The sequence below is a fragment of the Aspergillus tanneri genome (genome assembly GCF_003426965.1).
Source record: "Aspergillus tanneri strain NIH1004 chromosome Unknown AapTan_2_pilon_pilon_pilon, whole genome shotgun sequence".
Classification (NCBI taxonomy): domain Eukaryota; kingdom Fungi; phylum Ascomycota; class Eurotiomycetes; order Eurotiales; family Aspergillaceae; genus Aspergillus; species Aspergillus tanneri.
Genome location: NW_022984629.1, coordinates 4,618,225 through 4,641,795, shown reverse-complemented (window position 1 = coordinate 4,641,795; position 23,571 = coordinate 4,618,225). Strand labels below are relative to the sequence as shown.

Sequence of the window (23,571 nt, the reverse complement as noted above, 5' to 3'; positions counted from 1 at the left end):
CCGGGCAGCCTCTCTCTGTTCCCGTCTTTCTCTCTCTATGAGATGCAGGAGTGTCTTGGATCAGTAACCGGCTTGATATCATCATCCTTTCGCATATTGCCCTGTTCATTGGTGTGGCGTAATAGACTCTTCTGGGCTTAGACTCTGTGATGTTTGGGTGTTTTGATAATCACCCGGAGGATTTGTGTGCAATGCAAGTGTCTTTGGGCGAGGCTGTCCAACTCAATAGGACTGTTTCGTTTCCCTTTTGCTAGAAAAGGGATGTAAGCTGTATATATATGTAGGTATCATTTGGACTTGATCCGAATACTAAGCTATTGTAACCAACGCACTTGCCGCTGATCCACATGCTTCGCTAGCATGGGCTGGAGTTTTTGGTCATTCTGCCTGTACATCTGCTTAATATTTGTTTTACCTGGATCCTCTGTACACTTCCGCCTAATTCCGAGGTATTAATGAGGACAGTACGCACCAGGATGATGCTATTAGTGGGTATAAAATTCCAAGGTTATCATTAGATCCAGAGTTACACTTACCATTTCTGGACTTAGCTCGAGTCACAGTGCCGTTCACAATCTTGCTATCCAGATAGCCGTAAGTGTCTCGAGATCTACTAGGTTCCCATATTGTAATGATGTAATGTTCTATTATTACCATTAGCGTTATCTTCCAACCGTATCTTCGTTTTATTTTCTCTTCTACCGTACATAATTACAGAAGGATATGGACGAATCGTTGAGGTAAGATACACGAGCACAGCTTCCAGGTTTGAGTTTCGTCATTGTCTGTTCGCAGATTTAGCACAGCCTGCGCTCAAAATCCTCGAGGGCAGGGGGCTCGGATACATTGAACCCACAGCTGCCAATATAGTCCACTTGCGAGACGTTAAGAACACATATTGCGTGTGGATGGATGTAAGGATCGGCCCGAGGCAATAACGGGTTGAATGAGTGTTGTTGAAGTATTGATGGTATGATAGGCATGCTCAGATTAACATAAGAGGCGGCTGCAGTAGAGGAACTTGCAAGAATATATAGTCCAGTTGGAGAAAAGCTGAGGGGGCAAAGCGTATATTCCTACCTGCATCAGACGTCTGGTAATATCATGGCGCCTTTTTCATAAGTAAATAAGAGTCTCCGAGCTCCCTAGTCCTTGTCTCCAGTTCTTCCTTAAGTCTCTGTATTGCCATTCAGACTTCTATTCGAGAGGTCCATGCGATGGCATAAAGTATGCAGATGAAAGCTGTCTGGGGCATTTTCTGTAGCACAGTTGCTGTCCGTGGCGATGATTTGGCGGAGCCCGAATGTGAGGTATTTGAGGAATTATGGTTTCTGCTTTCAAACTCCTAGTTTTAGGTTTTCGTTAGTTCAGGGCGCAGCAGTATACCGATGCCTTATGCACACTGGCTACCCTCATAGGTACTACTAGAAGCTGGTAGTGATGGTGGTGATCTCATACTCTGACCACTCGCCATTGATATGCAGGCTACCACAACTAGTCTATCTATCCTCCTCTTATTACTGTGTTCCATTACATTCTAATGAATCTAGAGCCTCATCAAAGCCTGTGGTGGCCTACGCGCCTGGTGTTGTGTCTTGCGGTCCACTTGGCACGCGGGTTCGAAACCTCTGAGATGCTTCTTCAAGTCCAGATCAGCACTAAGTCCCCTGTTCCCATTGTCCAAGGTGAATCTACTCTTTGATGGGCTTTTCCTTGCGCGAGAGCGGTCGGAAAAGGGATGCGTTTTGTCCGGGCCAACGTATGTCAAATGATGGCACAGCCAAGCTGAGGGATATGAGCTCATGTAAATACATACAAACTCGATGTGAAATATGGTGGTAGTACGACTACTAAGCTTCTCCGAAGATGGAAACATTCAGAGTTCAGCCCTTCAGGATTCGGCATCCGCTATTTACTCTCCACTCTATGTCAGTATACATAATCTCGACGATTTATATGGCTATCGCCAGGATGTGATCCCAACCCCAGCATATCTCATGGAGGCAATATTCGGGTTGCATGTATCTCTGGCAGATTACTTTCGATAAAGTTCAAACTCGGGTGTAGGTTGGAATCTTTCTGAAAAGGATAGATTAGAATTTTCTGCGTTTCTGCAGAGTCAAAACCTGCTCGTTGGATTGCTTCTTTGAGCCTGTTTATATCACCCGGGGCGCACATGGTTTATATTGCTTCACGAGCCCACGGTACACGGATGGGAATCTGTTCAGCTTAACATCACAGACATACAAGCCAAGCTGGTGAGTTTTCAAGATTGAGAGCTGCTTCCCAAAGGCTACTACGAGGTTAGAGTTCGTCCGCAGCCTTACCCAGCGGTAATTGCGCTGGTCGGGCATCCACAAAGCTGACGCACGCGATGGAGGAGAGATTATTAGTGCTAAGATTAGGACATCATCTGAGAGGATAGGGGTGACATAGTATGGGATCTTTTGACTTTCTGAATGACAGATTGATGAGGTACGTGGAGTCAAGAAAGAAAGGGTTTGGACGAGGAGAAGCTGGGGCGGTCACATTCTAACTATCGTTCCTTGGTACTTTATTAATATGAAAGAGAGAGGATGAATCTATTATTTCTCTCCTATAGTACGGCGTAGTATTCGTAGATGGAGTGGGGGTAGTGGAGTAGTGGAGTAGTGGAGTAGTGGAGGACGGTTATGACAGTAGAGGATCTGAAAGAGTACAAAATTAAGCATTGTGATCTGCTATAAAACCACCTATAAGGACTACTCGCGGTCAGCACCGCGGCACCAGTCAGCGGCGCATTTGCACTCAATATTCTGAAACTCCTGGAAAATTACGCCGAATTCTCGGACCCTAAACAGATGAACCGTAGCGCCACCTGATGGCGATAAGCTTCGGGTGCTGTATGGTTCGATCTGAGCGATATCCCTGACCGTGGCTAACTGGAACCAGAGAGCGTCTGGGAGATCCCGAATTTTAACAAGAGAAAAGGAACTTCTTACGTGGTTGTAGCCATGACTCGGGACTGGCCATTTCCCTGATCACCTCGGTCAATCTCTACTTTGGCAGCCGGGTGATGGTCCCGGAAACGAGAATCATCATGAACAATGGAATGAACGGTATATCATCGGATCAGCCTTTCCTACAATCATTGATGTTAACTCAGAAAGACTGCTCCATCCCCGTCTTTGACAACGAGCCCCCCTCCCCAAGCAAAGGACTTCACACGTGGTTCGACTGCAGAAAAAGGATGGGGAATTTGACGCGGTGAGAGACCACGATAGCAGAACTCGGGAGGTGCTATTGTCTGATTTCTTGTTTTTTTATAATTGTTGTTTTTACTAAATACAGTGAGGTATGTCATGTACATTAAGAATAAGAATATATCCAAGACATGGCGTATCGCACGTGGTCGTGTATCGGGTGCCTTTCTGATATATCCAGCAGTTAATGCCGCTTTCAGACTGCGGAATGATAGCTGCAGAAAACGGAAGTGCACATGTCCATTGAACATGCTATACTAGTATCCGTTAGACAGAATTGAGCTAAAAAAAAAAAAAAAGGATCTACTCCACCAAGTATAAATAACAAGTCTATATCCCGTACACTCAACTTAACTTTCTTAACCTACTTATCTTCTTTCCTATAAACCGAACAATGGGGGCAAGCACTGATTCCAAGTTCAAGTCCCAGGACTGTAGCAAGGAGGATACCCTGGAACCTCGTCACAAAGTACTACTATACTACTACCTAAACACTGTTATCCAATCCAAATGAGTGCTAATATGGACAGACCCATGGTATCCCACCGCCGCCTAAGAGCTCATCAACAGCTCCCACGTGCTACAATTCGTATTCCAACAGGAACATGAACCCTGTGCATATGTAATCCACCTACCGGGAAGAATCGCCCAAACCGCCCCCGTTGTCCAACGGGATACCAAAAATGGTCCTCCACGCCAAAGGCTGGCTTCCATGCCACTTACTTCAACGCCTCCAGCCCGGTTCCGCCGGACTCCCCGTTACCGTGGGGACCTGCAAAATCGAAAGCATCATTTGCGCGGTATCCACATACGGACACGGCTTCACCTGGCGATCGACGGTCCTCAACGGGACTGCGCACATGCTCGTCTTCGACAAGCCAGGCATGCAGGACCTCGACCACATCACAGATGAGGACGTCTGCGGGAACGAAAAGCTATACGGTCTGCGCAAGATCGTCAACGGGATCGTTCCGGGTCAATGGGAGTACACCCGCCGGGTGATCAAGAGAGAAGTGGACCAGGTTCTCATGCTTCGGGTGGATATCGATCCAGAAAAGTCCCATGTGCATGTGCGTCATGGCATCGCCAACTTTGCCCCCGACTATGAATCCGCCGATCGGAAAAAGATCTGGGAGGGATCGATCCCCATATGGGAGGCGTACGGGGATCCGTTCTACGGCAACACCGAGGCGGAGTTCCCGCCGCGGTTGAAGCGTTTCTTCGAGGATCAGACTCGAAAGAATAAGGCATATGCGATCGTGCAGGCTGGGGCGGAGTTTAAGCCTGTACCGCTTCCTTATTCACATCCAAAAAAGCGTTCCTGAGTGTTTTGATATTCTGCTGGTCGCGGTGTTAGGGCTATATTTATCACGTGATAATTTCCCAAGGAGGGATATTCGAGAGAATCGAGAAGAGGACATGAACGTTGCTTCAAGTAATCCGAGAATGCATAGGATTAGTTATTAAACATGGGCTTAATTAAATTTGTAGGACAAATTCTATCTGATTTGGTAGTGAGTAGAAACGCATTTCTTCTATCTCCATGCCGATCTCCAGTACCAACTCGAATAATTTCCCGTACTAAGCAAATACTAGCTGCATTCATCAATTCAATAATAGAAGAGGACCTCCATTCCTATTTTTAATCCTTCGTCTGTCATGCCTAGTAGATGAATAATGGGTTAACCGGATCAGGAAGCCCTTTACGACCTACATTTCCTTCCCGGCCAATTCTTGTTTATTACGACGTTGCACAACGTTCTCGCTCAGTGGCCGAATCGTATTCATTTTGCGATGATCATTTGGCAATAAATACTGTAGAGTGTTTTCTTTTATGTACGGATGAGCATGATTCCTGGTTCATGAAATTGTCTGTTGTACACAGTCATAGTAATCCAACCTGATAACCGCTCTTGTATCATATTTTTAGATATTTCTATCCAGAATAGATTATTGCAATGGATCAAGCAGACTACTGAAGAAGCATAGCTAGCTACGGTTGAATCTGGTATGCGTGTAACCTAGGGTATATTGTGATATTAGGGCATATCTGTCGACTGTGGCTGGCTGAATAGATGGACACCGTTGATGAATCTTATCACTGCTCGAATGACAAGTATTTTCCTTGGTGAATTAGAACTTCAGGATGGGAAATAATATATTCAATGAAACATACGTCTTTAGGGTAATTCTATATCATCATAGGAAGGCGATTTATTAAACCCCCAGTTATTCCTAAATTTCCCACTTCCAAAGTATAGCAACTATTCCTAGGGCACGGAGTATAAGAATTCCCGTATCCGCTTGGTAATCGCCTCAACCTATAGAATAATCAGCCAAACACAAGAACGATTCTGTCAATTTCAGGGCAGGAACCTACATTGGGCGGTTGCATCATTGAAAAATGGTCGCCTCCAGTGGACACCGTCGAGATCTTCTCGCTCGGAAGGAGGTTCTCCCACCCCAGTGGACCAAAATCGGTCCGCTTCTCAAGGAGCCAGCGGTGGATAGGCGAATCTCCACCCTGAAGTCGAAGGGCCTCGAATCGCTCCGATAAACCGTCTTCAGCATGAACAATAAGTGTCTCTGGTGCCTGTTTGGAAGCAACGAAGCTGGTCCACTGGTAGGAGGATAGTTGGTCTACAATAGCATGGAAGTTCTTCGCAAGTTGATCGCATTTCTCAGAGGCAATCCCGTCAAATATTCCATTCATCTTGAGAGATTCAATCAATGATGGCGGCATCGGGGGCAGGGTACTGGGACATGGGGAATCTATTATAATTAGAGACCGCGTCTCCTCCCCTGCATCGTGCAGCTGTTTCATGACTTCAAACGCCAGAATTCCTCCAGCTGACCAGCCTCCAAGGTAGTAAGGCCCTCTTGGCTGACAGTCTCTAATAGCAGTCACATAGTGTCTCACCGTATCCTCTAGTCTGCTGGGATAGCCATCTGGTTTGTTGATGAAGGGACACACCAAACCGTACACCTCAATAGTATGGTGTAGCTCTCCCAAGGCAGAATAGGGAACAGGCGATCCAGCGCTATCTGGAAGCAGGAATAATCGTCTGACATTGGGGGTGTCCCGGCGACTTTGGAGCGGGACAATTGGAGCAGATTCTTCATCCTTGCGGGGTTTATCTTCGTAAATCTGGCACCCAAGATCTTGGTCAAGTGCACTACCAGAACCGCTCTCCATAGAGGAGTAACTTCCGCTTCTGCAATAGGCATGTACTATGTCATCCATGTTCTTGTGTTTCAAAAAGAAGTCCACAGGCAGATCCAGTCCGACCTCGCGCGCCCTTCCCAAAACTGTGAGCTTCATGAGGGAATCCAGGCCGAGCTCACTCAGCTCAGTACGCGGATCCAATTCATCCCCGGAGATCCCAGTCTCTTCCACAATGAGTGCTCGAATGGTGTCCACCGTACGATTACCTGGACTATTAGGCGTTGGGTTGTATATCGTTGATGTTGACGGAGTACCACATATTTGACCACTGGAGTTTTCGCTATCATGGACTAGGGAACTGGAATGCTGGGCTTCCAACACGACATCGATAAGCTGACTGACTGTAGAGCATCCGTCTAATTGATGGTGAGAGATATAGAGCCCAAGCAACTTCTGTAGACTGGCTATTAAGGTTAAAGAGGCGAGTGAATCAAGCCCGATCTCGGGCAACACATCATCGTACGAAATCTCGGATGGATCGATTCCCAGGTGGTTTGCAAGCACTCCTAAAACGCTATCCTTGCCGACCATCTCACGCTTGGGTTTGACCGTCCCCATGCCTTTGATCCCCGGCGCAGAAGTATCGACGCGCGGCATGGACTCTCGTTGGTTGGGGATGGGGTTTGGGAGAAGCACATTTAGAACGGCCCGGGCGACGCGTTGAAACTGAACGCCACTGATGACTCCCACCAGTTCGCCTTCACGGAGGACCCACACGTCGCCGCTAACCATCGTCTTATCTGTGTGGCACATCTTCACGTAGGTTTGATGTCGTGTGTCGGGAAGAAGGGGCTTAAATAGTCCCATACTCTCCCAGCCACGAGAAACATACACGACTTCATCCGTGTCGATGATGGGATTTGCATTCATGATGAACCCGGAAAGATGGGCCATTGAATCAAGCCAGTAAGGACTGCACATAAAACCTTCATCACATTTCTGGATCTCCAATTTGACTGTAGCGGAACCCTCAAGCGATTCGCTGGAAAAGAGAATCGCATCCATACGACGGTACCCAGGAGCATAGTCAACAACACTTTTAAACAGTCGATACGCCACGCTTGTGCCGATTTTACTGACTTCGCCACGCCCCACCCGAGCCTCAAGAGCGTCGATACGGTCCTGGATGAAATGGAAACCGCGTAGCCATCGTTTATACCACTTGTCATTGGTGCCATAATGCACATTGCAGACGGCATGTGTGGTGCGATTCCCAAGATCCGGAGAACAGGATGCATACTCAACCTGAACAGTCTCAGTTTCCTTGTTTTGTTGGGCGTATATCCTCAAAACACGGTCCTCTCCGGCGGGTTTAATAATCAGTGGCTGGTGGATGGCCAAGTCTGAAAGGACTAAGCCACAAATCTCTCGGGATATGGAGTTGTGGACAATATGATTCGTAACAGTTAGGGCTATGTCGGCGTATGCAGACTATTCCAACCCCATCAGTATAGGTAATTTTATCAATATCACGGCAAGGAAGAGGCCTACCGAGGGACTCAGCTCGCAACCATTCACACGATGGCTACAAAGCGCGGAGTGAAGAAGGGGCTCCCAGAGGTCGGATTCGTATATTACAGTCTGTTTGGTTGAGCTTCCAGTTTTTTTTTCCACTACTCGGTGAACAGAGGAAGTCAGTTTTGGTTTGGCCTGCGTCTCTATGCCAGCCTCAGACGTAGGCAATGGATCGCCCTTTCGAAGGCTCCAGTCATTCACATACTGAATCCAGTAGTTCTGGTTGTCGAATTCATAGCGCGGAAGATAAAGGAGACAATAGTTCTTCTCAAATTCACGATGGAATTCTCCCCAATTCACCCCTAAACCCCAGTCGTGGAGCCGCGCTAGGCTTTTCACTGCGACTTCCCATGGATTCATATCTCGCACCAATGTGGGCAGGCTACGGGCGTTTCTTCCCAGGGTAGCTTTGATCATACCAGAGCTTATAGGATGCGGACCAAGTTCGATAAACGCGACTGTAGACAAATCGAGATCCCCAGATTTTTCTGCTGCTTCGAGTGCCGTCGAAAATCGAACCGGTTGTCGGCAGTGATGGCGAAGGTACGCCCCATTCACATGGTCATCTGGGCCCAATACCCTACCTGTGACGGCGCTGATGATGGATATTCGGGGGGTCCCCATCATTACCGCTTGTGCGGCTTCTTCTAACTCATCCAGGATGGAGTCCATTTGCGATGAATGGAATGCGTACCGGAGAAGCAGCTTTTTACACCGAACTTGGCGGGTGATTATATGCGCCTCCAGCTGATCGATGGCTTGAGCCTCACCAGAGAAGACCGTCTCCGTGGGACTATTGACACATGCCAGCTCCACTCTCCCAGCCAGCTCGTCAGGCATCGGGGACACTTGGGCACAGGATGCGGCAACTACTAACATCGAGTGAGTGTTTCGGTCGCATCGTTTCTCCAGCAAGTTCGCCCGATGACCGACCAGGAAAATCATGTCATTCATGGACAGAACCCCGGCAACCTGCAACGCAGCATATTCTCCCAAGCTGTGGCCTATGACAAAAGAGGGTTTTATCCCCCACGAGGAATATAGACGAGCCAAGGCGACTTGGATACACACCAGACCCAATTGGACCTGGACGGTGGAGAGGGACGTGATATCTGTCAGATTCCCATCTATCAATGAGAGGAAAGATGGATAACCTTGCTGCTGGGCAATACATTCAAATTGTTTGATATCTGCCTGGAACTGGGTTGAATGAGCGTATAATTCACTGGCCAGTGAATGATACGCAGCACCTTGGCCAGTAAAAACGAATGCAACATTCTGTTGTTTTTGTTTGGCCCCTGGATAGTCAGTATATGGGACTGGGCCCTTTTGCAGGGCTACCCGCACGCGGTCAATTGAGTTTTCTGCCACGGTGAAGCGGAATCGGTGATGCTGTCGACGCGCAGTAGTGGTGTACGATAAGTCACCAAGGGAGACAGTCGGATTGTTGGACAGGTATCTAATCAGCTGCTCTACATTCTTCTTCAGAGAAGACTCTGTGTGGCCGGACACTGTCACTGCATGCAATGGACACGGATGTACCGTACGACTCCGGATGGGTGTCGGTGGTTCCTGCAGCAGGACAGCGGAATTCCCCCCCTTGAAGTCGGATTAGGAATTTGATTTGTTTATTGCTGGTCATACAACTCACTGCGGCTCCGAAATTATTGACCAGGATCTTTGTGGTCTCCATCCTGGTCTTCGGGAGTGGTGTTGTCTTTGTAGGTATCCTAACTCTTTTGGATGGGTTCAGTATCAGCCCCTTTGCTCGGTAGGCAATATACACTCCGATAGCTGTCGTTACTCACCTTCCAGTTAGGTCGGTGAAACTTTGGTTGATCTCATCTTTGATTCCGATATGTGGTGGAATGGCCCCTTTTTGAAATATCAAGATGGATTTGATCAAGGCTGATACTCCCGAGGACTGTCATTTGGAGATAAATATTTAGTGGCTTCTTCGATAACTGACGGGGTCTTTTTTGAAGGGAGTACAAACACCTTCGCTATGTCCAATGTTTGCCTGAATCCACTCATGTCAGTTACAAACTCTGAGAGCAGAAATTCCTTAGGAACACACCTTGAGTGATCCGACAATCAACTCCTCGCGCTTGATATCTTCAGGTGCAAACACTTCCAAGACGGAGCTCATCTCAATGGAGTCACCCGCCTGGGTTCCCGTTCCATGCATTTCGATGTACGCTACCTCTCTTGGGTCGGTGTTCGCCTGTTGCAGAATATCTTGATATAGACTAGCCTGGGCACCAGCATGTGGATGTGTGATGCTAATAGCATCCGCCGAATGATTTATGCCTGCTGCTAGGACCACCGCCAGGATATTGTCCCGATCAAGCTCGGCATCATCCAAACGCTTGATCACCACGCTGCCTACCGCCTCCCCCCGGCAATAACCATCCGCATTATTATCAAACGTCTTACACGGTCCTGTCTTAGATAGGAAATGGCCACGGCTCAATCCGGCGTAGCGGTCTGGAGAAGTGAGAATGTTCAAGCCACCTGCAACTGCAGTATCACACTCTCCACTCCAGAGTGAAGAACAGGCTACTTTGATAGCGGACAGGCCGGACGAGCAAGCAGTGTCAATAACGTAACTGGGACCTCCAAATTTGAAATGGTAGTGGATACGGCCCTGAGGAAGAGTTAACCGTGGTTGCAACGAATGTATACAATGGGAGTGCTCACTGGACCAAAAGCACGGAACCCTCCTGGGATAAAGTAGGTGTCGATGCATTGAGCTGCGTTGATATCTCGATAGTCATCACAGGCCTGGCCATAGAATGTCCCAATGCGGTTGAGTGTGGTGGAGCGAGTGCGGTTTGGGACAAAGCCGGACATTTCCAAGGCTTCATATGCCGTCACCAGAGCCAAACGTTGCATCGGATCCGTTTGGCGTGCTTCTCGAGGGGACATGTTAAAAAACCGAGGATCAAAGTATCCTGGGTTTTCGATAAAACAGCCATAAGGGGTCCAGCTAGTGTTCTTTGCTGAGCCCGTAGGATCAACATGGGTCTCGATGTCAAACCGGTCCGGAGGGATCTGCCACTCATTAGTACGGTGTGTCCCAGCTGTGGCTCTTCAATCTCACGGTTCTATGCATATCCAGGCCCGCCTCGAGTACTTTCCAGAGCTCCTCCGTGTCGTCTGCTCCAGGGAATCTGCCCGAGATTCCCACGATAGCCAGAGGAGTTCGGCCTTGGGACATGGGCCCCCTGGAACGCTGTGGCGAATAAACATCCTCTTCGGAAACCTGGCCCATTGTGACATTCAAGCTCGCTTTTGTTTGTAAGCCTGCTGAAATTTCTTCCCACACATTTGACGGTGACGCCATGACGATGTGAACAGACGACAAGCCATTACTTTTGATAAGGGATAGACACTCATCGATGATTCGGTCGATGCGGAGAGGGGATCGCAATATGTCATTAATCATGGATTCTAGCAGGCACAAGGCACTCATTGATTGCAACAACTGCCCCGTTGCTGCAGATATGACGGTTCTCTTTTGCTCGAAAGGAACAAGAAGTTGAGGATCTATCCTACACCTCTGGAGCAGGTGGGCAATCTGCACATGTCTGTGGATATGCGGTGCATGATATGCTGCGTATATTGGTATGCATGAAGTCTCCCAGTCTGGTTCTTTATGGCCGAGGTGGTCCTTAAGGCTCCTCAATATCGGCGGAGGACCGCTGACGATCACAGCACTGGGGCATACGATGCTCACATAACACGTATTGCCGGAATTTAGACATCGCATGGAGTTATACGCTTCCAATCTCCTATGTATATTTTCCATGGTGGCCTTGGAGACTGCCATAGACCAGCTTTGAGGAAAGGGATCGTATTCATGGATCAGTCTACTCGCAGCATCTGCATGAAGCCCAATCTCAAACGCCATTATCACGGTTGGTGCCGCTAATAATTTGAGTTCTTCCAGGCTCGAACACACTGCGAATGTTGCTGCAACCAAGGAGGCAGTGCCTAGGCCAAGCAATACTTCTCCTTGGCCCGGGGCTGCAGGGAATCCATGCCGTTCGACGTAACTAGACACATGGAGCAAAAGATTAGTATAGAGAACCTGACAAAATAAATTATCTTTGGATAAAATTTCCGTCTAGTACGAACATACCTGATGGCTTGTAATAACTGTGTGATGCATATGACCGCATTCGCAATGGCTGGACAGCAGGGACTGTTGCATTCACGATAGATCTGTTCCAGATCGTGGATTGTCCGGAATGAGGGGATAGATCCTCTTCGATAACCTGGACATCGATCAATGTGGGCTCTCAAGGACCCCGTGGCGTGGTTGATGAATTCATTTTGTGCGTGGGTCAGAGGAGAATGGAGTAATGTCTCTGTGATCATATGCCGGCTGATGCTGCTCTGGTCCCCCCAGATGAGAAGCTTGAGCCTATCAAACCCCATGATGCAAGGCCCCCCAGTTTATTCCGTGGGTATATATACTTGGGATATAGCTATGAGAATAGACTGCAGGCGTGGTGGATCTACTATGCAGGATAGATTAGCTTGTCAACTAAGTAAGAGAATCACAATCCTAGGAAGATAGGAGTAACATTATAGCTAGACTAATCCTTGGCCTAGATAGAGGATAGAATCTCTAGCGGCCCTATATATAACCGTGAAAAATCGGCCATATTAACAGTATTCTTCTAATACGACAGAGTATCCATCAATATCTCTGCATCAGTGGCTGGCTACTTATACATCGGTGGCTGGATACCTCCGGGACAGTTCCCCGAGCGTTCTCAAACCTGGGCGGATACCAAACAGAATCCATGACAATTAGGACTAATCATTCATATTACCCAGAGAATCATAGATATATAATGATAGAGCACCTCGACTCTATCTTAACTGTCTTATCTCTCTGCTCGGAATCACGTTTCTTTCCTCTATCCCACCAAAAACCTGCGTCCAAGTTTTTGACCAGCATAGAATCCACACAGATAGACCCAGCATCCCCACGGCGGAACCCAGCGAATCGGCCTGTGTCTATGTATGGGTAATGGCACATGCTATGATTTCAATATCGCAGGATTGTCTAGACCTTAAATTCCGAACCAATGAGTGACATTGAGAATGGCGCCGTCGTCCTGACTTCAGTCCCTTCGTGACGGCTCTCCTCTGCTTTCAGACTAGTGGTTAGTGCGGCGATCCTGTTATCTAGGGACTTTAACATAGAGTTCTGCGCTACGTGTAAGCTTGTCTGTCAAAGAGAGATCCTCCTCCTGCTATCTATCTATGACGTTCTGCATTATTTTTCTCGAGGCGTTCTTAACTAACAACGCCACATACTTCACCGTTCGAGCTCGAGCTGTACGTGTGTGTATACATCCTCATGTTGGCCGGCTTCAACTCATGTACAGCCTCTATTGGTTACCGGGACTATTAACCGTGATAATGCAATATTATCCAGCTCAGTACTGTGGTTTGCTGTGTTGGAAGCTGCTGTCAGCCCATTTCGTACGACATCAACTCATCCACCCATCTCACTTCCCATTATCTGCCACACTCGCGGTGAACTTGTCCTTTTTTGCCGCCTGCATGGTTCCTTCGGCAGTGGTCATCTGAAATGTCGACATCTTCCAGGATGCACGGGTTGTAGAGAAGGGCTGAAATTGTTCAGAATGGAATCAAGGATTAGTCTGGTATATAACTCGATATACTTAGATACTCTTTTATAGGAAGAAATCAGACTGTAACAACCGGATAACGCTCTACCACGCCGTATGACCTCCATCCACACGCAGATCCGCCCCCGTGACAAAACTGCTCGCATCACTGAGCAGATACATGATGGCCCCTCGGTACTCATGGGCCTCACTCAATCGCATCAACATATTATCCAACGTCCACTGCTTCTCGATCCCAGGATCTGCCAGTGACTCCTCTCCGTCATGCGCGTCCGGATGTATCCGGGGGAGATCGAGTTTACACGGATCAAGGGGATATTGATGCGACTGCCCCATTCTGCGGCGAGTGAGCGCACCATTTGCACGATGGCGGCTTTGGAAGAGTTGTAGGCAGTGGTGTCAACGCTCTAGATCCATTGTTTTGTTACCATGTTATAGCCTCTACCTGTGTATATGAAAGAGAGAGAAGCTACCTTGTTACTCCCATGGGCACTCATGCTCGCAATCAACACAATGCTACCCGGTTGACCGTGTCTCTGCATCTCTCGAGCTGCTGCCTGTGCGCAGACAAACGTCCCTGTCACATTGACGTCCATCATACGTCGGAGGTTCTGCACCGGCAAGTCAATTGATGGCCCTTCGCCACTGATCCCGGCACAGCAGAGCAGTCCCCGCAGTGGGAATCGAGCCTGGGATACCGCTGCGGTCACAGTCTGCTGGACGTGCTGGTCGTCGCTCACGTCACATTGGTAGTACCACACTTTCGTACTGTGGTGGGAGGCGGTTACTTGTACGGCTTCTAGTGGACTTAGCGAAAATCTGGATAGATGGAAAGTAAGAAAGGAAGAAAGAGTTACCCCACGGCTCCTGGAGAGGTTCATCTTGTCGGTCGACGCAGATAACGTCACCTCCGCTTTCGAGAACAGACCGCGCAGCTTCTAATCCCATTGCGCCTCCGCCGCCGGTGATGAGGACGGTTCGTCCATCCATGCGGAAGAGATCCTGGATGGAACGATGGGCACCTCCCACGGCGGGTTTTGGTTGTCTCTCTTTGAGGGACATAAACTTGTAGAGGATATAACACTTTCTTTTCTTCTCTTCGATAGCATATACCAGAATGGAACAGAGATGGTCCAGGGTCTCGTCCACTCTTTGGGATTGTCTTCCCCGCAATTATGCCACTCGATCGTCCGATCGGCTGGTCGCACAGTCGTACTACTCTTTCCACCGTTCGTCCAAATTATGATGGTTACAATGCATTCTCATAATTACAAACTACTCCGTAATGGCTAAATAAAAATAATAAATTGCCTGTACTGACCAGAACCTGAACCACATCTCAATCCTGACAAAATGATAAGTTCATAAGCATTTTCCTACCCAATAACTACCATCTACTATACTCCATATCCAGCACCAACAACACCAGGACTAATCATGCTGAGAACTAGCCTCGTACAGGACGGACATTTGCATCCCAGAACTGGCGCTCTAGACTAGTTGACTGTGGGAGTGACAATGCGTCAGAGACCAACCCTGGTGCCATATTTCTTTCAACACAAAGTCATATCCTTCGTTTTCCAGTTACTGCGACGAACAATCTCTTCCCGATACTCCCCCCGGCGATCGCCGAGGGAAGGCGTATATATGCGGGCAATTTACCGTACTTTGCGAAATCAAATGATGTAAAATCGTTATTCGCAGGAGATCAATATACCATGTACGTACATGGACATCCTACATGATGCAGAAGAGCAAAACTAGAGAAAACCCCCACTAACCACCCATGATCCCCTCCTCGGCACACTTCTAGATATGTCCATTGATCCATTCACGAGCCGCAACCCATCCTACTGCTTCATGGAGCTCGCAACAAAGGATCAAGCCTAGACCGCCATGCGACACTGTACGGAGACGGACACGACCTATGTCGTCGGCCAGTGCGGATCAAGCCCTGTGCACCCAAGAAATGAAGCGATGATAATGGGATGGTTTTACTTTCAACCGGTGGGAAGGGACTAATGCCGCGGATCATTTCAAGGTTATACAAGGGCCCAGTCGTCGGTTGCAAGTTGTCGACTAACCAAGCCATCTACTCAAGTGCTTATGAACGAGACCATTGGTGGACACTTCAACGACATAACGACTTCCAAGTGTTCGTCTCTGTTTTCATTTTCTTCTTCTTCTTCTTTTTGTTTTGGCATCTATATGGTCTATGGTCTAGATGTATGTTGCTAGCAGTATTTTTGTATTGGGAAGCAATTAGCAAGACGATCTCTCCTCGTTATTTTGGCAAATCGGCGCCAGATACGGCGTGTTTCTACTTTGTGAAGGCCGCGTTGAAGGTGTTGGATGGCACAATTGGTCCATGGGGGAGGGTGATTGGTTAAGAAAAGGGAGGGGGGATGCTTGCAAGCCTGATGAACGGCAGAACTAGCTAGGACAAGAGATAAAGCTGGTGGTTTGTAATGGTTTGGCATATGAAGAATGTTGGATATACTAGTCAATAGACATGGAATGTTTTGAAGAAAATCGGTCAGAATACTCACTGAAGTGGGCAATAGGTTTGACCTGCAAATGATGACCGTTACGTCCTCATTTCCACCATTCTAAGAAGTCATGGAATGGCTTGCTTGAATAGTTACACAATCGTCCAATTAGGAAATAGGGTCTAATTCTACGAGTTTCTATGGAGGTCGAAGCGGGGTCAGGATCAAGGTCTAAAAGGTGGTCACATTCTTGTCAAGGCAGCTTGGCATTGAAGTAGTTGAATAAGTCAAGGAATATAGCTTCATATTCCTTCATAATACAACAGGATGTGCCAGGTTTTATGTGTAATAATATATTAGATATATTTTTCTAGGAATGTCCATCTTCTGTTGACATTCACTCTTTGCTTCGTGCCGATTCAGAATCATGCATATTCACATAGAGCTACCCAGCGTTCTCTTGATAGTATATTGTACGAAATCTACCGCAAAACTTTCGCCACGGCCTCAAGGAGGGTATATGGAACTATACAGAATCGCAGCCGCATCAACTGCTCATATCAAACATGATCGTCCGACTTCAACTGGCACTTTGCGCAGCCACCCTTTTCTTCTCCCACTGCTCGAGAAACTGCTTCACCTTGGGCCCCCAGACTTCCTCACCAGCCTCAAGATCCTGGTATTCTAGTACATTGTCTGAACCAAGTTCAAAATCCGCCTGACGAGTTCGAATGAGGGAGCTCATGAGACCACAACTACCAATGGCCTTGCCTAGGTCGTGTGCGAATGAACGAACGTAGAAGCCAGAAGTGACCGTCATGGTGATCTTCACCGCCGCCGGTTGGGGAGGAGCAGGATTCTCGTTGGTTTGTGATGTGGCAGGCTTCTCCACTGTTTCTGTAACTTTTGATGACTGCTCTTTCTGCGTTGCAACCTCATCTCCTTCGGCAGATACCTTCTGCTTCTTCGCCGTGGGAGCGCAATCCGCGTCCGTAGTGGCTGAGGCATCAACCTCCCCCTCCTTCGAATTGTCCGCAGAGAGCGGTGACTTGCGTTTTGTCGAAGAGTCTTCTTGCTTAGTGTTTTCAGCTGGTTCTGTGGATGCAGCAGTCGGTGAGGAATCGTCCTGCGCCAGGAGCTTGTCCGCAACCTCCTTCTCCTCACCAGTAGCCTCCGTCTCGGGCCACTTGTAATCATGGGCACCAGGCTCATACCACTCAACGATCCGTATATCGGTCACTTCCACGGGCCGATCCTGGATCTCAATCGGAGGCAGCTTACCCTCTCGAGCATACTGGTACAGAGGCTTGCCCTTCACCTTCAACGCCGAGAAGATGGGCGGCCGCTGCATTATCTTGCCCCGAAACTGTTCCAAGGCCTTTTCAACCATCTCCCGCGTGATATGCTCGTACGGACCTCGTCGAACAATTTTGCCCAGCCTGTCATAGGTGTCGGTCTCGGCTCCGAACAGTATGACGGTCTCGTATGCCTTAGTACATCCCAGGAAGTCGTTCAGACTCTTCGTGCCCTTGCCTACACCCGCCACCAGCACGCCGGTAGCCATCGGATCGAGGGTTCCGCCATGGCCGACCTTCACATCCATTTGCTGGGTACGCCGGCGCTTGCGCTGGAAGTGGCTCTCACGACTTCGTCGGGCACGCTCTTCCTCCAGCCAAGGCTCGAAGAGCTTTGAAGGGTTGAAGTGGGATTGAAGGTGACGGACAACATCGGCCGAGCTGACACCTTGGGGTTTATGAACCGCTATAGCACCTCCGTTAAATCTTTTGAGAGATCATCAGTTCCGAGGACAAGCATACCAAAGACACCTTCGTAGATCTTTTCTCCAGACATGGTACGGCGGAATAATTTCAATCCGCGATGGAATCCCATGAGCAACGGGAAAAATAAAAAATAAAATCGAGGAAGAGCGAGACAGATTAAATCGCTGAAGGTCGGCGTGAAACAATTCCAGATCCGTCGAAAGACCGACCGGTAATATTCATACCGGCGAGAACGCCGCCGGCGTAATTTACGCGCCGGCTGTCTGAGGTCGTGAGTAATTACCAGGCCAGGCATAATGGGTTCGTTCCCTGCAAACAACGTGGACTCGCACACTCGCCTGCACGTCGAATCATTCCTCTCAACTCGTCTAGATCTACCTTCCCAAGTCCCCCCAATCTCCCCTCGTGTGTTGGTCACGGCATCATGCTGCTTCCGGCGACATGACATCGCGAGAAGATAGTGTCTTGGCCTCCAGAGACCCGTCTCTTACGGACGAGAACGACTGGGAAGAGTTCAGTCTGACCGAGGTCAGAGTCCTGGTTCCAGGCAAATCACGCTATGCAAATCTCCTTGCAGCTTCCGAAGACAATCCTGTCCAGGTCACTGGAACCCTGGAGGAGGTGGAAGAGGAGCAGGAAAGGCTCGGTAGCGTACAGAAGTGATACATACAGTTCCGTTCTCAACTGACATCCGACGGGCTTGTTGCTCTAGTTCTCGATCCCGACTACCTTGCCAAACGCATTGTGCTAGATAATGTCACCCATTACGCCTACGGACAACATAATGACGGCGAAGTTGGATTCTGGGTGGCTGGTCGGGCGGGCTGGTTCTCCATCTCGCCCGCGAGGGGTTATCGGCCCATGTTCAATGACGTGGTGGAGGCCATCGATCTGTTGTATTTCCTAGCCGATAGGCATCAATCCAAGCGCCGGAAGGGGAAGAATTGGAATCCCAGCGTTGAATATCTCTGTGAGGAAGTAAGTGTACCCCGCCGTGGGTGGGAATTGCAGACGGCTGACTCGCATATCGTGGCTAGTACGTTAACCATACTCATGGCATCTGTGAGGATGGGGATGACTCCGCCGAAGTTTTCTACAAACATCGTGCCTTTCTACTCTCTCGAATGCTCAAGGGCGAGGAAGGCGTGCAATGGACTAACACGAGTATCTTTGAGCATCTGTGTGATAAATTTCCAGTACGCTTTCGTCCCCCTTTGATCAATAACCCCATGGGATCTCGTGTGTGACGGGTTGTTTCTAACTTCTCGACGAAGGAGGACTATGAACAGATTAAAGCCCTACAAGAACCGCCTGAGAACGATCAATATGCAGAAAAAGATCAAGAGGACGATGTGAAGCCGGAATCGAAGGCCCATTCGCTGGATCCGACTGCGGTCCCCAAAACCCAGGCAGATACGGTATATCAAGTGATCCTTGGCTTAAAAGAGGCGGGACATTTGGCGAAGCGACAGCTGAACCTTCACCTTGTCGCCTCGACGTTGGTAGAGCGCTATGAGATCGGTAGTGTCGAGTATGCACAGGACATGATAGCCTCCAGGGCCGATACTATCCTGGGGTTAATGGATGATGCGAAGACGTCGAACTTCGATTGGTCTCGCAAGGTTATCTACCGAGAATTGAAGGCTGCAGCGAAGAAAAACGGCCTGCAGCATGTAACCCTCACTCCACTGCGGCCTCGATCTTCGGACGACGCAGAGTCCGAAGAAGACAGCGACAATGAAGAAGACCAACCTAAGCAACGAAAACGGCGCGTCCGCAAGTCGGTGTTGCGACCCAAAAGCTCTGTCGCGACAAAGCAAACCGGCAAGCGAACAAGACACATCGCAACCGAGGAAGAAGATCTATCGGATGACAACCCGGATGCAATGGAAGAGTTTGCCACGCCGAGCAAAGTTCGTGGCCACGATCTCATCCGGGATCCTCTATCGACGCGTACAAAACGCAGGACTCGCTCAATCCTGTCTGACTCCGAGTCAAATTCATTCCAAAAGACACCGCTGCAGGACACTCTTCAGAGTCGAAACAATTCTGTCTCCCTCGCTGACCAAGACCCCTCCGATGCGGATGCTCCCAAAGGCGACCACGACGGCGTATCATCTGATACATGGATGTGCCAGATTCGAGGCTGCGGGAAAGTCGTGTACAAAAGCAGCACGAAACGAGGAAAAGAGATGATCCAAGACCACTCATTGGCTCATGCCGATGACACAAAAGCCAAAGTCGACCTAGTCTTTGCTGAACACCGACTCAACATTGGCGTCCGCGTCGATCATCTCCTCAGCCATATCCAAGGGATAGGAACCCTTGACGGACTTCCCGACATAAACGGAGGGCCTAGCGAGACCAATGGCACGGCCGGTATAGGGGCATAATTTACTGCACGTACTGCACAGAAAGTAAACCTTCTCCCTCCCCATATGACCAAGTCTTTTCCTGCTCCAAGAAGACTTCTTACGCATGGGGATGACAAAACGAAATCATATCGAGGTCCCAGTGGCTGGCTCGCTGTTTTTCTACATGGCACGCTGGCGAGTATTCTTTTCATTTCATTTCACGAATGATCAAACCTCACACAGTTTGCTCTGGGTCTATATCTCCCGGGTTATAATATAGCAGAGGTGAAAAGTACTCCAGGAATTGAATTCATCAGGGCGAAAAGCAAGGTATACATTTTCAGAATTGACTGCCACTAGTAATGCTTAATTGGCATGGAATGGGGTTTGCAGCGAATTCACTATCATGATAGATGCAAAATCCGGTGTCAAATGGACTAAGAGGAGAGTGGCGTTGTGTGTTGAGTATGGGAACTCATACGGGTGATGTTACAAATTTTTGCTACTTTTTTTTCCAGATGATACCTCTTTAGATGAGATTAAGAGGATTGATTGGCCATTACCAAGGCATTGTCTCTATTGACCCAGAAACCTTCATTGTAGATCGATCGTGAAGGTGTAAGGATAATCCTATGTATGTGGATAGGTCATATCCATATATCAAATCAATATACCCATGAGATCTAGACTAGAGAAGTGGCCCAGGTATCACCGGTTCCTCAGACTGGATGACAAAGGAGTCAGATAATGAGACAGGATTTCTTTCTCGTTTGCACCCAAACGACCAGCTTTTTGATTCCCATACCGGAGCATGCAGATATAACAACGCGAGAAGTAGTACGAAAATCAAGACGAAAATCAATTAATCAATCATGCCCGTCCCTTGGTGGCCGCTCTCCTGCTCTTTCCCGGTCTCTTCGAGCCGCTTTTCATCTTCTTCACTGAGAAGTTCCGCATATCTCCACTGGAGGCGGCATCGCCGCTCTTGGAGAAGCGCTTCTTGCCGCCGAAGCCGAATTTCTCGTTCTTCTTTTGGCGCTTCAGTGAAGGACCGCCGTTCTCGTTGGCACGACCTCGCTTGCGGCTACCAGACGGGTTGGAATCATCAATAGCAACGTCGAACAGGTTGTTGGTATCATCCGTAGGGCCAGAGGTGTCGTCCTTGCGCTCTGAGAAGTGAAATGTTAACAATGCACACACGAACTTTATTTCTTAATACCTCAGGGTTGAAGGATAGATAAACTTACTCTTTTTCAATTCATTAATCTTTTCCAATGTCTCGCGCTTCTCCTTCTGTCTCTGCTGCAGCTTGGCCACCTGCACCTGTTTTCCGAATTTCTTGAGATCGCGCTGTTTGCGCGCTTCGGCAGCTGCCTTCTTAGCAGCCGCTTCGTCAAACAGCTTCTTCTTGATCTTGCCCATATGCTCGTCCGTCTTGACCATCTCGGCGAAATAGTCACCGGGTCGAGTAAACGGCACACCTTCCTTCTTCAACATGCTACGCGCCGAATTGGCAGCCGCCTGGCACACCTTGTAGAATGCCAGTTCCCGGTTCAAGTCATCATTGGGGTCAGGGACATCGATCGGCTCTTTCGAGACTAGGGAGTTGTGCTCGGAAAACGGGGTCTGAGAGGTGATGAAGGAGATGCGTTTGAGGGACGTGTTAATGGCGGCCGAGTTGTTGATTGTGAGACGTTGGTGTGGCACCACGTCGTCTCTTTCATCGTCGGAGAGGTCAGACAAGGGAATATCTTCTTCTTGTTCTTCTTCTTCTTCCTCCTCCTCCTCCTCCTCCTCCTCTTCGTTCTCCTCGTCGTACTTTTCCTTGCCTTCCTCTGCCGTGTCAATTTCTTCCTCCTTTTCTTCCTCGTCGCTTGTGTTATCCTCGGGGTCTTCTTCAGCGTTGCGCTTCTTAGATTTCACTGTTGCCAGTTCAGTCTTCAACGAACAAATTAGTCCTCAAGCTATCTCCAAAACGATTTGCAAAACAAATCAAGTGCTATAGAACAGTCAAAATCCAAACACACCTCATCCTTTTCACCAGCAGCACCTGTCTTCCCAGCCTTCTTCTTCGCCGCCGCCTTGGCTAGCTTCTTCTGCTTCTCTGCATCATAGTCGCGACCACGGTGGTCATCGAGTGCCTGAAGCAATTTACTCCTCTTGGCCATTTTGTACGACACACCAAGTACAAACCCTCCAGGAATAAAAAGAAAAAGAGAAAAAAATATACGGATTGAAGTGAGCGCTAGACACAGCTTCGAACTTCACTAGAAACCAAGCACGGGAATTTTTTTGGAGTGACGCTAGTCTGTATACGGCTATGTCTGAAGATAAGAGTAGACTGGTCTAAATATGGTTAGATTGCATCTGGACAAAGGAAGATCAGTTGATCCGGAACGCTTATCGGGTTCGGACCTTCCGCTTTAGGCTCGAGTTGAACAGCTGGTATACAAGACTTGATTTTGACTGTTGATTTGTCAGGGGGTATTAATACCTATTGTGGACAGGCTTTCCCTCTGACAGGTTGAGTATTTATTCATCATCATGACTGAAGAAACTAAATCCGTCGCAACGTCAGAGAATGTCTCTTCGCCTTCTCTTCTTTCTGGTGAACAGGTCCGCCACTTCCACCCATCCATTAGATATCATATCCACTGACCAGACAACTGGCGCAATATACAGGCTACAGATCCTCAGGGCCAGTTGACAGCCGCCGTCGATGACCTTCTTGACCAATTACAGCATAAATTCGACAATGTCTCGCGCGAGATGTTTGGAAAGTGTGCGTATAGTCGCTCCTCCTTTGCTTCGACAATCTCCGTTAGATATGGTGTAAATTAACAGGTGGTGGTTCCATGGAGATAAATGCTGATAATTATGGTTTATCGATAGTGGATGAAATGGTGCGAAGACTAGACGAGCTGGAAGCCTCGTTGCATAATACCTCTGATGCTGATCCTACGAGTCCTGCGAAATAGTCTCTCGTTCTGCCCTATTAGATCAAGTGGATTTCTAGGAGAGCGATATTGTTTGGTAGAGTTCTACATGTCTGTGAATTGTATACTGTATAGTGGAGGTCTTTGTTTGTATTTTCGGGCCATGGGGCCTTTGAGATACCCTGAGATTAATTTATTCTTCCCTTAGAGGGATATTTCTTCTTTTATTTTTTGAAGTGTATTATGGTCACTTCTGTGCATCGTATTGGCCAGTATATGAAGTGCTTGGTAATTCCTGGACTATAAACTCATTTAATAATCATGCAACATACATTCCACGGTCGTGAGTAGTAGTA

General features: G+C 48.3%; 7 protein-coding genes across 7 annotated transcripts; 3 read left to right on the top strand and 4 right to left on the bottom strand.

The window, feature by feature from the left end:
• Positions 1 to 3,925: 3,925 nt before the first annotated feature.
• On the top strand, positions 3,926 to 4,567 carry ATNIH1004_001479 (pyridoxamine 5'-phosphate oxidase family protein; the record flags this gene model as incomplete). The annotated part of the gene is made up of 1 exon (XM_033566178.1): positions 3,926 to 4,567. One exon carries the CDS (start codon positions 3,926 to 3,928, stop codon positions 4,565 to 4,567), a length of 642 nt encoding a protein of 213 aa, XP_033431935.1.
• A 945-nt stretch (positions 4,568 to 5,512) lies between these two features.
• ATNIH1004_001478 (Type I Polyketide synthases (Type I PKS)) lies at positions 5,513 to 11,329 on the bottom strand (the record flags this gene model as incomplete). The annotated part of the gene is made up of 9 exons (XM_033566177.1): positions 5,513 to 5,563; positions 5,623 to 7,899; positions 7,960 to 9,582; positions 9,635 to 9,719; positions 9,792 to 9,907; positions 9,980 to 10,003; positions 10,061 to 10,630; positions 10,684 to 11,037; positions 11,087 to 11,329. 9 exons carry the CDS (start codon positions 11,327 to 11,329, stop codon positions 5,513 to 5,515), a joined length of 5,343 nt encoding a protein of 1,780 aa, XP_033431934.1.
• Positions 11,330 to 13,511: 2,182 nt separating this feature from the next.
• Positions 13,512 to 14,717, bottom strand: ATNIH1004_001477 (uncharacterized protein; the record flags this gene model as incomplete). Its single annotated transcript, XM_033566176.1, has 4 exons — positions 13,512 to 13,634; positions 14,012 to 14,062; positions 14,129 to 14,454; positions 14,513 to 14,717. 4 exons carry the CDS (start codon positions 14,715 to 14,717, stop codon positions 13,512 to 13,514), a joined length of 705 nt encoding a protein of 234 aa, XP_033431933.1.
• Positions 14,718 to 16,724: 2,007 nt separating this feature from the next.
• ATNIH1004_001476 (pseudouridine synthase PUS4) lies at positions 16,725 to 17,995 on the bottom strand (the record flags this gene model as incomplete). Its single annotated transcript, XM_033566175.1, has 2 exons — positions 16,725 to 17,905; positions 17,962 to 17,995. 2 exons carry the CDS (start codon positions 17,993 to 17,995, stop codon positions 16,725 to 16,727), a joined length of 1,215 nt encoding a protein of 404 aa, XP_033431932.1.
• A 371-nt stretch (positions 17,996 to 18,366) lies between these two features.
• On the top strand, positions 18,367 to 20,318 carry ATNIH1004_001475 (uncharacterized protein; the record flags this gene model as incomplete). The annotated part of the gene is made up of 4 exons (XM_033566174.1): positions 18,367 to 18,571; positions 18,638 to 18,903; positions 18,963 to 19,121; positions 19,200 to 20,318. 4 exons carry the CDS (start codon positions 18,367 to 18,369, stop codon positions 20,316 to 20,318), a joined length of 1,749 nt encoding a protein of 582 aa, XP_033431931.1.
• Positions 20,319 to 21,149: 831 nt separating this feature from the next.
• On the bottom strand, positions 21,150 to 22,447 carry EBP2 (EBP2 family rRNA-processing protein; the record flags this gene model as incomplete). The annotated part of the gene is made up of 3 exons (XM_033566173.1): positions 21,150 to 21,448; positions 21,527 to 22,217; positions 22,307 to 22,447. The coding sequence occupies 3 exons, from the start codon at positions 22,445 to 22,447 to the stop codon at positions 21,150 to 21,152; spliced, it is 1,131 nt and encodes a 376-aa protein (XP_033431930.1).
• Positions 22,448 to 22,823: 376 nt separating this feature from the next.
• Positions 22,824 to 23,257, top strand: ATNIH1004_001473 (heat shock factor-binding 1 family protein; the record flags this gene model as incomplete). Its single annotated transcript, XM_033566172.1, has 3 exons — positions 22,824 to 22,895; positions 22,962 to 23,061; positions 23,172 to 23,257. The coding sequence occupies 3 exons, from the start codon at positions 22,824 to 22,826 to the stop codon at positions 23,255 to 23,257; spliced, it is 258 nt and encodes an 85-aa protein (XP_033431929.1).
• Between the last annotated feature and the right edge of the window lie 314 nt (positions 23,258 to 23,571).